Genomic DNA, 12,869 nt, shown 5'->3' with positions numbered 1-12,869 from the left:
TAACATTTCATTCGCGGCAGTAAAAGTTTAACACTGATTCTGTTTGTTGTTTGTGTGTCACAATAACTTTTGCCTTTGAGTATTTATATATATATATATATATATATATATATATATATATATATATATATATATATATCTGCGCAGCATCTGTCCAGTCCTGTGTTGTCTTGTCACTGAACTACTTTCTCAAACTTTTGTGAAATCGTACCAAACTTCTGGTATGCACATATCTCTCCCGTCGGTATGTCCTAAGGGTATTCTTTTTGAAAAACATTCCTTTTTTTTTTTTTTTTGGGGGGGGAAATGTTTTTTTTTTCAACTTCAATTGTTTCTAAAATGTGATATCACGCATATTACAAATACATTTGTGCAAAATAATAGTTTGAATTATGATTGGTTTAAACCATGACAAAACGGCAACTCGGGTACAGTCATTTATCTATATATCTACACATCTGGGCAAAACGGCAACTCGGGTACAGTCATTTATCTATATATCTACACATCTGGGCAGTGTCTGTGTTGTCACTTAACGACTCCCTCAAACTTTTGTTTCCGTGGTTGTGAAGTGTTTTTATAACGTTGTGGTGGTTTTGAATCACGTGGTGGTGAGGTATTTTGAATTATGTGTTGGTGAGGTGTTTTTAAATGACGTGGTGGTGAGGTGTTTTTAAATGACGTGGTGGTGAGGTGTTTTTAAATCACATGGTGGTGAGGTGTTTTGAATTACGTGGTGGTGAGGTATTTATAATTACGTGGTGGTGACGTGTTTTTAATTATGTGCTGGTGAGGTGTTTTGAATTAGTTGGTGATGAGGTGTTTTGAATTACGTGGTGGTGAGGTGTTTTTAATTTCGTGGCTGAGGTGTTTTTATTAACTGGTTTATGGCTGTGAGGTGTTTTATTACGTGTTTTATGGCTGTGAGGTGTTTTCAATTTCGTGGTGGTGAGGTGCTTTTAATTTCGTGGTGGTGGGGTATTTTTATTACGTGTTTTATGGCTGTGAGGTGTTTTAAATTACTTGGTGGTGAGGTGTTTTGAATTATTTGGTGGTGAGGTGTTTTGAATTACTTGGTGGTGAGGTGGAATCGTCCCAAACTTCCAGTCTGCACCTACCCCTCCCCTATGTATCTGCTGAGGGGTTCTTTCTTGGAAAAAAAAAACATTCAACCTAAATCTTCAGCCTAAATTGCCTATAAAAATGTAATATCACAAACACAACAAATACATTTGTGCAAAATAATTGTTTGTATTGTGATTGGTGTAAATCATGACAATACAGCAACTCAGGTACAGTCATTATCCGCAGCTAAAATAAGCCCGTTCCTCAGTAACGACGCTTGGTGAGGCGAGCGCAGCGAGCCGAGCCAAGCTAGTACGTACATATATATAATACGTACTGCAGATGCATCAGTAAATAATTTTCAAACAAGTACAGATACATTCAAAGTACACCGCCCCCATGCCAAATAAATAAATAACATCCTCCAGCACGACATTGCCCTGGTGCCTTCGGTGCCCGGCGATACCGCCATGCACCACATAGAGACGGTATTGGGAGGGAGAGGTACAATAATTGATTGATTAAATGCATAATTAAAAACAATAAATAATATCAGGAAAATAATTTCTTAATCAATTGGCTAATAGCATACCTCAACCACCAATGTTTCATCTGGAGCTGTAACTTTTTGAAAATTGAATAAGCCATTAATCGAAAAAATTTAATAATTGATTAATTGACTAATCAATAAATAATTAATCAATTAATTGATTAATCAATAAATCAAAAATATCCTTTATAACCACATCACTTGTTCACGGGCATGTCCAAATATCAGCTTCTTAGCTCAAAAGGTGCCTGAGATATTGCCCAGATGAGAAAGAAAATAAATAAGTGATTAATAACGAAAATATATAAATATTAATCATAAAATAATAAATTATTAATCAATTAGCTAATAGGATAGCTAAACCACCACTGTTTCATTTGAATCTAACTGAAAAAATTCATTAATCAAGTCATTAATTGAATAATTAAAGAATTAATCGATTAATTGATTTATCAATAAATCAAAAATACAGGTATAGCCAAATCACTTGGTCATTGTTGTGTCCAAAGTCAGCTTCCTAACTCAAAAGGTGCCTGAGATATTGCTCAGATGAGAAAGGAAATAAATTCGATGATAATTAAGATAATAATTAAGTAATTAATTTATTAATCAAAAAACAAAAAATACTGTTTTTACCAAAGTACTTGCTCACTATTGTGCCAAAGTTGCAGCTTCCTAGTTCAAAGGATGGCTGAGATATCGCCCAGACAAGGAAACAACAAGAAAGAAAGAAACCGGAGTGAAAACTGAGTATTCCCTTCAGCGTGCGTTCTTTTTGGTGCCCGGCGATGACGTCATGTAGCGCCCGGAGATGGCATAAGAAAGGAGCAGTGTACAATTATTATGACAACTGCAGTCATACGGTGCTAGAATAAAATGTTTTTCTTTCATGTGTAAAACAGCAATGACTTTTCAATCTTAATTCAGTTTTGGACTCGGATCACTTTCACAATAAGCAGTGAAAGCCAAACTGGAAATGAAAGTGTTTTGTTGAACTTTTATATGAGTAAGGAATGATGTAACTCCTTCCATAATGTGTTTGCCTTTTAGTTCGGTGCTGTTGGCTGAAACACCAATCAACGTAAAAACTCCATTCCCAAACATATTTTCTTCATCCATTGACCAGAATGGCTACCTAGCAGAGGAGACCAGATCAGCAGCTACAGGTTGGTTTTATTTTAAACATTTATGCTTTCGAGGCAATAAAATTGCTGTGTTGCCAAAAAGTTTACCATTTCCTCTATTTCTTTCTCACAAAGTGTCCACGAATTGGCATCACAATGACCTTTATATACAGTCATTGCCAAAAATATTGGCACCCTTGCACATTTTTTCAAATAACTCACAATTTTCTCTAAAAACAAGTTGAAATTGACAAAAGTATTTGGTCTCCTCAATTCTTTATTTCACTGTTAATATTACAGAACCTTTGTTTTTGATTCAGAACTTAATATATCCCTTTAAATCAGAAAATAAAAAGAAATGGCATTGACAGAATTATTGACACCCTCGACTTAATATTTGGTAGCACAGCATTTGGACAGAATAACTGCAGTCAAGCGCTTCCCATAGCCATGAATGGGCTTCCTGCACCTCTCTACTGGCAGCTTGGCCCACTATTCTTGTGAAAACTGCTCCAGTTCTCCCAGATTTGAAGGGTACCTTCTCCCAACTGCTGTTTACAGATCTCCCCACAGGTGTTGAATGGGATTTCGATCTGGACTCATTGCTGGCCACTTCAGAACAGTCCAGCGTTTTGTGTTGAACCATTCCTGGGTGCTTTTTGAAGTGTGTTTAGGGTCATTGTCCTGCTGCAAGACCCATGACCTTCGACGGAGACCCAGCTTTCTGACACTGGGTTGAACATTGCACTCCAAAATGCCTTGGTAATCTCCTGATTTCATGATGCCATCCACACAATTAAGTCACCCAGTGCCAGAGGCAGCACAGCAACCCCAAAACATCACTGAACCGCCTCAATGCTTGACTGTGGGGAAGGTGTTCTTTTCTTTGAAGGCTTCATTCTTCATTTCTTCATTCTTCAATCTTCATTTTGTTTCCTGTAAACATAGAGATGATGTGCTTTACCAAAAAGCTCTAATTTGATCTCATCTCTCCACAGGACATTCTCCCAGAAGGATTTTGGCTTGATCAGGTGTTTTGACAAACTCCAGTCGGGCTTTCTCAGCAGTGGGGTCCTCCTGGGTCTCCAACCATAGAACCACCTTTCATTGAGTTGGTGACGGATGGTGCGAGTTTAAACTGTCGTACCTTGTGTCTGAAGGTCAGCTTGAATCTGTTTGGCAGTTGATCAAGGTGCTTTTTTCACCATTCGAACAATCTTTTGCTGCAATCTTCGATCAAGTTTTCTCTTGCGGCCACGTCCAGGGAGGTTGGCTACAGTGCCATGGGCCTTAAACTTCCTGATAACATTGCGTACGGTGGATACAGGAACATCAATGTCTCTCGAGATTGGCTTGTAGCCTTGAGATTGTCCATGCTTGGCTACAATCATGTGTCTAACCTCCTCAGACAATTCTCTGGTTTTCTTTCTTTTCTCCATGCTCATTGTGGTACACACGGTGACACAAAACAGCAGAATGACTCCTTTTCTCTATTCAAACTGGTTGAATGAGTGATTTTTATATTGCAGGCACGTGCAACTCACCATAGGTGAGTTAAATTCCAAAGTAAAGGAGAATCACCTGCTTGAAATCGAATTATTTTTTAACAACTTCTAAAAGGTGCCAAAAAGATTGTCTGGGCCATTTTAGGATTTCTGTGTGGAATTAAGCTAACATTTTGTAATTCTTTCAGTTTTTCTTGTTTTGTTCCACTGCAAACCAAAGAAATACTTACGTGGATACCAAAATATTTTTTAATATCAACAATTTTCTGGAAGAAATGGTGCATTATTTGAAAAAAGTGCAAGGGTGCCAATATTTTTGGCCACAACTGTAAAGGTGCTAATACTGGTGAGAGCATTAGATTCCAAGAGCAAGATGTGATGCAGCAACACTCCATTGAGCCACAGACGTAGGCTTTATAGGCCGAGCAGTTGTGGGATTTTTCGTGGAATGACTCGATATGAACATTTCATCTGTGGGTCTGTTTAAAATGCAATCGAATATGTGTCACAATGCCTGGCTTGTTGTTACCCCATGCTTTTATAAGAAAAACAAGTACAAAAAGTTTTAATTAAAACAAAAGCCGTGTCGATGTTACACAATGCCTAGATGCAGCTGTGCCTATAACGTCGATGTTATAGGCACAGGACATTCCTATTGATTCGATTACTTGATGTTATTTTTGTGCAGAGTGAAAATATATCTCGGCAATTTCCCGTGTGTGGCGACGAATTTTTAATATATCTCGGCATTTTCCCGTCTGTTATTTCAGGCGGTGTATGACTGACCATGCCGCGATTTAAAAAATATATATCTCGGCAATTTCCCGTGTGTGGCGACACGTGAACGAAGCTATGCTCCTCTCCACATTATTGTGACGACGTATAAATTAAATATTTCATCGTGACGATTGTCATCGAATGGACGAATTTTTAATATATCTCGGCATTTTCCCGTCTGTTATTTCGGGCGGTGTATGACTGACCATGCCGCGATTTAAAAAAAAAATCTCAATGGACTTGAAGTTACAGGCCTTTGAGAATTCATTTCGTTCTATGAAGGGCAACTTTCATCGGATTTTCTTCCCGTTTTTTTTCAACCGAGTCTAAAACTATGTTAGCGACTGTGAAAAATGAAATGATATATCGAATTTGATTTGAAATAAAACTGTGAGAGAGGAAGACACCACGGGCCTACAAAACAGGCCTCAAAGCTATGCGAGTTAATAAAATTGTGGATATTTGTTTATATGAAGCCTCTCCCAAAATGGGTGGAGCTATGGTTCCCAGAATGGGTGGAGCTTTGAGGTTTTGTCTTCTCTGCAAGAACAAGAAGAAGAAGAACAAGAAGAAGAAGAACAACAACAACAGCAGAGGGCACTCTATGAGCAGCGTCTGCGACGCGGCTAAAAATCGGGGATATTGTAATCGGCTCTGTCTATGCGTCTGTTACGCGATCTCGACCACCTAGGGCAGGGTCAAAAGGTAAAATATTGAATAATGCATTTACGTGCACATTTTAAAACATTTTAAAATGAAACTTTGTATGTGCAATCAACATTGGGAGCGCATTAAATATGTAATGCGTTTTGGGATTCGATCCTGGTTCATGCCACAGGGAGTGGGGATTTAGGATTACAGGGGTCAAAACAGAAGATTTTTTTTTAACTCAAAATTTGATATAGGAGTCATTCCTGGTGGAACTTTTTGTCATCTTTCAACTCTGCTTTCGGTGGGAAGCATGGGGAATTACGATGGCACGTCATCAATTTCGCTGGAGTTACCCTATGCGAGCAAAACGAAAAGTGGGTTTAAGCAATCGGTTGCGTGCATGCTGTTACGGATCCGTCACTTCCGCCTTTGTTGTTATTCTATACTGTTAGGATTTTTAGTTTCAGGTAATATTGTTAAGATTTTTGTGTGAAATGGAGATGACTTTAGTAAAAAGTAAAAATAAATGTTTGTGGAGGAAAAAGACAAAACACGGCAGAGAGAGAGAGAGAGAGAGAGAGAGAGAGAGAGAGAAAGAGAAAGAGAGAAAGAGAGACGGCCATGAGAGAGATACAGCCGTGAGAGAGATACAGCCGTGAATCACATCGAGGCTGCGAACGGACTTTTTTTGACATTGGTCGTGAACGACTTGAGGCTTCCCGGGAAAGGGATTGCCCGCGACGCCGTCACATATTGCGATTGCAATTAAACCTGCGTCAGGTTTTATTACCAAGCGTGAGTTATTGTGGAGGGGGACCAAGCGCCTCCATTACAGGCCGATACGCCATTTTGTCCTCAGAGGCCATCCTTTTGGCGCATCTTGTTTTGTCATTGGGATTCCCACATCGACATCATTGTGTTGATCACCATTGGTTTTCCATATCGGCTTAATCGTTGGTGGACGTGAGGCGTGGATTACACTCATGTTTTGGGGGAATGCTATCCCATGCCGCCAGCTGCCCGACCTCTCACCTCGTAACTCTTCGTCTGCACTCGCACTGATACCTGCCTATTTCTTGCCGTCCTGCACGACTTCGAACTTCATCCAGCATGTGGATTAATGCACGGACTTTGGGGAATGTTACATTCCACTCACGTTTGGCATATCGTAAGTTTATTGCTTTGAGAGCATTGGGGAATGATGGTACCATCATGTGTATTGTTCATTTGATGCAAGTGACATTTTCAGTGTACTTTCTTTAATAGTGTTATTATTGTGTACGTGAGAGCTCTTAATACAATTACTTGTTTTGTTCTGCAATTACATTGGTGTGGTTTTACCATGGTTTATTAGAACACTCAAAATAATACATCTTTCTGCCATGTTCTCTCTCGAGACTCTGAGGTGCACCGTAACCGGGGTTTTGGGAGGAAATACGTAACAGTACGTGTTTGGCATATGTATGTGCGTGTCTGCATTTTAAAAATTCATTTTCTCGGCAACCGTTGGTCTGATTGACACAAAAAATTTTACCATAGGAGCGCCTCCGCCTGTGGAATTTTCGTATTCATAATTATGACATCATAGGTCACGTGGTACTGACGCCATCTTGTAAAAACCTTGCACCTCTCTATCTCCGAAGCCGCTCAATGAAAAAATTGAAACATGGCTCATTGTCAAGTACTCCCCATGGGGAATAAGATATTTTAATGATGTCATTGGTGTCTTCATTATGACATAATTCAACAAGTATAATGCTTGATCCAATCAGTATGAATTTTTACCTCCACCACCAAAGGTGGATGGAGGTTATGTTTTCATCCCTGTCTGTTCGTTTGTCTGTCTGCTTGTTTGTTTGTTTGTTTGTGAACAAAATATCTCAAAAAGTTGTGGACGGATTCGGAAGAAATTTGGCAGAAATGTAGCGTATGTGACAAGGACGAAATGATGCGATTTTGGTGAAGATCCAGATTCGGATATGGCTACTAGAATTTTTAAATGATTCTTCACCATTGGGAGATCCGGCCAAAAACGATACATAGTGGGATATCTCAAAAAGTTGTGGACGGATTTGGATGAAACTTGGTGGACCGGTTGGGTGTCTTGACGAGGACGATTCGATTCGCTTTTGGTGAAGATCTGAATATGGATTCGAATATGAGAATTATTTAATTTCTTAAGTGATTCTTCACCATTGGGAGATGGGGCTAAAAACAATACATGGCAGGGTACAAAAAGTTATGGATGGATTTGGACAAAACTTGTTGGACAGGTTGCGTATGTGACAAGGATGAATCGATTAAATTTTGATGAAGATCCGGATCCGGCTAGTATAATTTTTTTAAGTGATTCTTCACCATTGAGTGATATGGCCAACCCAGGCTGAGGTATGCTCTCTACTGAGTGCTGTTCTAGTTTTATTTGTAACTGACCCAAGGTCGTTAAATGATCATTGTAAGTGACCCCCTGGCTAAGCTACACTTGTTTATTTTGCAGTTGCTAGAAGGATCCCTTGGGGGTTTGTGATTCAGCACATTCTCTCTTTTGCAAATTATTGTTCAATTTGAGTTCAAACTTCAACATTTTGGTGAGCCCAAATAAATCAAAGCTGGGTCAAAAGTACAAAATTTTCATTGAGATAATTACAATCTTTAGTTTGATTATTTGATACCTGGTCAATGACTGAAGTGCATCAGGATCTTAGTCATCTGTGACCAAAGCATTCTGTCATTTGATTAATTATCTTTGTGTGAAATAAATTGATGTATTGATTTGTCTGTGTCTATCCAGCAGTGCAGCAGGTGTCAGCTCTGACTGCCGTACAGTCTGCAGCAGGCCTGCACTCTTCCCTGCAGGAGCTTTGTGCAGAGGCCACACGGTTTGCTGGTTCCATGGCAACAGGAATGGAGCAGGAAGACCTCTCAAATGCCCTGCACAACCTCAATTCCTTGGCTGATAATTACAAGTTTGGTTTCGGAGAAAGTGATGTGGATGAGTCGGACTCGGATTGAATGAAGTATTCCTTAAACCTGTTATTATATGACGGTGCTGCACTTCTGGTATCAGCATTATTCGATACCAATTTTGATTATTGCCTGTTCGCGGACATAGTCGGACATGCTGTACTCGTGCCTTGTCACGTTTTTGTATTTCCAAATGCTGTGTTGATATCAAGCATGTTTGTGTTGTGAAGATGAATGCAAATTGACATTAATTTGTTTTCCCATTTCAAAGACACCTCTGATCTGTATAGCCTGGGTTGAAATCTCGATCCAGTTATAAACTGTCATCCGTAAACAAACGGACATTAAACTGGGAGCATCGTCTGTCAGCATAAGTTGATGGACGGTAACGATCCCATGGTGTCCTTTGATAAGAGTAGGCAAGCTATCGCCATCACCCTGGCCAAATTCCTGTGTTGGAATAGCGACCCATCTATGATTGTATCCCCAGCCAAGAAACACAGTTCAGCAGAAGTGATTCTCTGTATAGCATTGTACATGATTATTTCAAAGTGAATTAATTTTGCGTTTGAGCTTTGAACAAGATGAGACTTCATAAACGTGTGTTGGTCAAGTGTCTGCTGACATTTGCTTGGACAAAACCCGATTACATTGAAAAAAATCACCATTACATTCAGAGCAGAGAGTGCTTCTACTGCTGACCTGATAGTGTTACGTGGAAGGGGAGCATCCATAGTTATAATGTAGTCAGCTTGTAGTATGGTCTGTGTGTTTCGCAAAGCGTATATTTGCTCATTTAATAGGGCAAATGTTATGGAGGGCAGTAAAAACCTGCACTGAGGGGAGGGCAGTGAAAAATCATGGTTTTGAATGGGGAGGTAGGGGAAGGTTTAAGATGGTGGTGCACAGCTGTCTTGCAGACTTGGAGGGAGAAATTAGATTGAAGAGAATGTGGAAGTTGGTTCCACAGGTGAGTGGGGATGGGAGAGGGAGAGGAAATAACAAATGATTCTGGATTTGGGGAGTTTCACCATAAGGGTGTTCATTTAGGACCACGTGCACCCTGCAAAAGCCGGAGGGGAGGGGAGGGCAAAGAGGAGGCAAAGCACGGAAAGAGCAGAGGGTGCAAGACAAAAAAAATAAAAATAAGCAGTAGAAGACAGATACTGCCGACCTGTCTGCGATGGGAAAGTAATAGGCCCATAGACTCAGCTTAATCACAGGAGAATCCAATAATATTGAAAGCCTTGGTTTCCACAGCATCAAACTGAGCAAGGTGTGAGGCAGGGGCGCAAGCCCAGGTGGAGAGCAGTGTTCCATCAAACTCTGGATGAAGGTCTTTTAAGTGGGATCGGAGTTCAGGTGTGCCAAGGAAGGACTTTGTACGCTGCAGGATGCCCAGTCAGCGACTGGATTTGGAGGACAACTTTGAAGTGTGGATTTTGCAAGAAAAATCATGGCTGACGGTGTTTCCAGGAGTTCGAGGGAGTAAACTTCCAGAGTATATGGGGGATTTGTCATGCGGTCCTTTTGGAGAGAAGTGTGAGATTTGACTGGATTGAAAGACATTGTTTGACCAGTTTATGATTTTGTCAAGGTCTGAAGAGAGGGTTAAAGAGGCTGCTGTCTGTCTGTCTGGAGGATGAGGGATGTCATGGCAGAGGATGGAGTCATCAGCTATGGGAGAAATCCAGGTTGGAAAGTTCACAGATTGAGTCAGTCCCATGGAGTCACATAAGTACTTTGCTGAAGTGCCATGGCTGGTGAGAATGGTACTGACACCTATTCAATTTGCATGGTGACAATTGAAATCACCACATATGAGAGGGAGAGAGGTAGATGGAGTTGTCAGTTTGGAGGACAGTCCAACACATAGATAAGGAAGAGGTGGGAGTGGATGGGAGGTCACATCCAAATGTACTCCTGGGGGTTGGCAGGTGTAAGGTCAGTACAAGGGCAACAAAGAGATTGAGTTCGTGATGTAAAGTGCAACCCTGGTTCAGGGTTGAGGCCTATCAAATCGGAGGGGACATTTCCAGGGGAGAGATGCAAAGAAGTCAAGGATGTCCTGTGGGAGGAAGGATTCTGTCAAACATCGATGTCCGGTTTATCGGCAGCGGAATGGAGTGAAAGATCTGTGAGGTTGGACTGGAGATCTTGGATGTTTGAGGTACACCTAGTTAGGGACAGGGCAAGAGGCGTTGGGAGGGTGCAGGATTGTGGTGGGCAGTGAAGGCTTTGTGCTTTGTGGGGGCACCGTGAGGGAAAGGATTTATGGGGCAGCGTGTAGGGGGAAAGTATGAGTGGGTGGGATTCTGGGGCATTATGATGTCATAAATCGACAAGTAGAACGCTTGATCCGATCAGTATGAAACTTCTTGAGCATGATCTAGGAATACATTGGTCGAGAAAAAAAAAATTGATGACGTCATCTGTCATGTGGTTCGGCAGCCATATTTTTACGGCATAGCCTGTAAGGCAATGCCATCTGGAACAGCATTTGTCTGTCTGTCCGGTATATGTATGTATGTCCCTCACAAACGTCCACCAATCAGAGCTGAGGATCTGGTCACATGACAGGATCACCACTCAGCAGATCCAAGCCCAGCTACGCTGTTAATGGACTATCGGTCTTGTTTTTATTTGTTTTTCTTTTTTTTGAAGTGAGGTGAAACGATGACGTTGAGGAAGAAGAAGTAAAATATTTGGGAAGAAAGAAGCAAAACGAGTAATACAGAGTCAAAAGGTACATGCAATTTTCACAGTTGCTATCTGAGGAGCGGCTAAAGTAGGCCTTGAAAAACACGGAAACTAATTTGACAAATACAGAACCAACTAGAATGGCACTTGGTGGAGCACATACCTCTGACAAACTGAAGTTTTCATTTTATATCCCACTGATGGGCCACATCTGGATGTGGACCTTAACCAAAATCGAATTGGCTTGTTCTTGTCACCGAACCAACACATCCACCAAGTTTTGTCACAACTCGTCCACAACTTTTTGAAATATCATGCTACATATCATTTTTGGCCCAATCTCTCAATAGTGAAGAATCGTTGAGAAAATACCGTGCCATTTAACACGGAAATACATCAGCAACACAGGGATGAAGATACAGTATACCAGAAAAACATGACAAATCAAGTTTGGAAAATTTAGCTTTAATGAGGTTGAAGCATCAGTTGTAGATTCACCGAACATATGGGAAAATCCTTGACCCGGAAGAACATTTCTCCATTTTCAAAAAGCTTTGCTGCTGAAAGCATGACAACTCTCATCCAGGAAACTCCCCCTGATAGGGAATATTTGTGTTACTAAATGGAAGTGATATACAAAAGGACTAACTAACATCTGGGTCGAGTTTTTATGGTAGGTTTTCCTTTGCTACATGGACCCAGTATGGATGTTACGCAGTGGTGCGATGGGGTAATCATCTTAATGCTGTGTGTATGGAAATATTTGGGACAGTTATGCTGCCATTTCAGGACACTGTCCTGAAACTTGATGTGTTTCATTATCTTTACCCTGTGCAGGCCTTCTGCAGCTAAGAGGTCTATGCTGATCACAGTAAGCAAGCTACTATCAATTTTCTTCATAGCTGCATTTCTGATGCTGGCATATGCTCGCAGCTCTTGATCCTTGCCTGGATGATTTCCTAGATCTGGCATTATTTTCTGACTCGTCTGTCTTTTCCTGGTTTGTACTGATGGCATTAAGAAGTCTCTTCATGGTGAGAATATTGAGGTATTTTCAATGATAGTTAACTCGTGGGATTTCTCCATCCAGTAAGTCTTCACCAGGTCCAACATTGGGGCATATTTTCTTATTCGGGCTGCATTCAGCAAAGTGTTCCACGGGTCTAAACTTTGAGAGGATACTCAAACGTAATTACTGAATTGAAGGAAGGGTGGGATCTGAAAGCAAGTGTGCATACATCTGCAACAAGCAAATTTAAAATGGGTCTTCTCACCCGAGCATCATCACATCATTCATTCATTATACTAGGGCATGCCCGTACTATATCTATATCTAAAATTATATCCCCCCCTCTATTTACATGAAATGGTTTGGTCCATGAAATGTTTTGGTCCATTCGCAACGCCAAAGCGAACGGCGAACGCTTTACATGAAATGGTTTGGTGCATGAAATGTTTTGGTCCATTCGCAACGCCAAAGCGAACGGCGAACGGCTTGCGAGTACAGTGACAATCCCCCCGGGGTTTTTATTA

General features: G+C 40.8%; 1 protein-coding gene across 2 annotated transcripts in view; it reads left to right on the top strand.

Annotated features, from left to right (window-relative positions):
• MSTO1 (misato mitochondrial distribution and morphology regulator 1) overlaps positions 1–9,306 on the top strand; it is an 88,746-nt gene extending 79,440 nt beyond the window's left edge. The window contains exons 13-14 of one of the 2 annotated variants that reach the window (XM_068122363.2): positions 2,666–2,781; positions 8,464–9,306. In XM_068122363.2, the coding sequence (XP_067978464.2) occupies positions 2,666–2,781; positions 8,464–8,684 (337 nt within the window). In that variant the 3' untranslated portion in view covers positions 8,685–9,306. The remainder of the gene's footprint in view (positions 1–2,665; positions 2,782–8,463) is intronic. The other variant, XM_068122365.2, reaches the window with a different exon arrangement.
• Positions 9,307–12,869: the final 3,563 nt, after the last annotated feature.

Source organism: Myxine glutinosa, chromosome 7 (assembly GCF_964187855.1).
Source record: "Myxine glutinosa chromosome 7, kmMyxGlut1.1, whole genome shotgun sequence".
In the NCBI taxonomy this organism is placed as follows: Eukaryota; Metazoa; Chordata; class Myxini; order Myxiniformes; family Myxinidae; genus Myxine; species Myxine glutinosa.
Note: the sequence above shows the minus strand (reverse complement) of the source record. Positions and strands in the feature narration are given on the sequence as shown.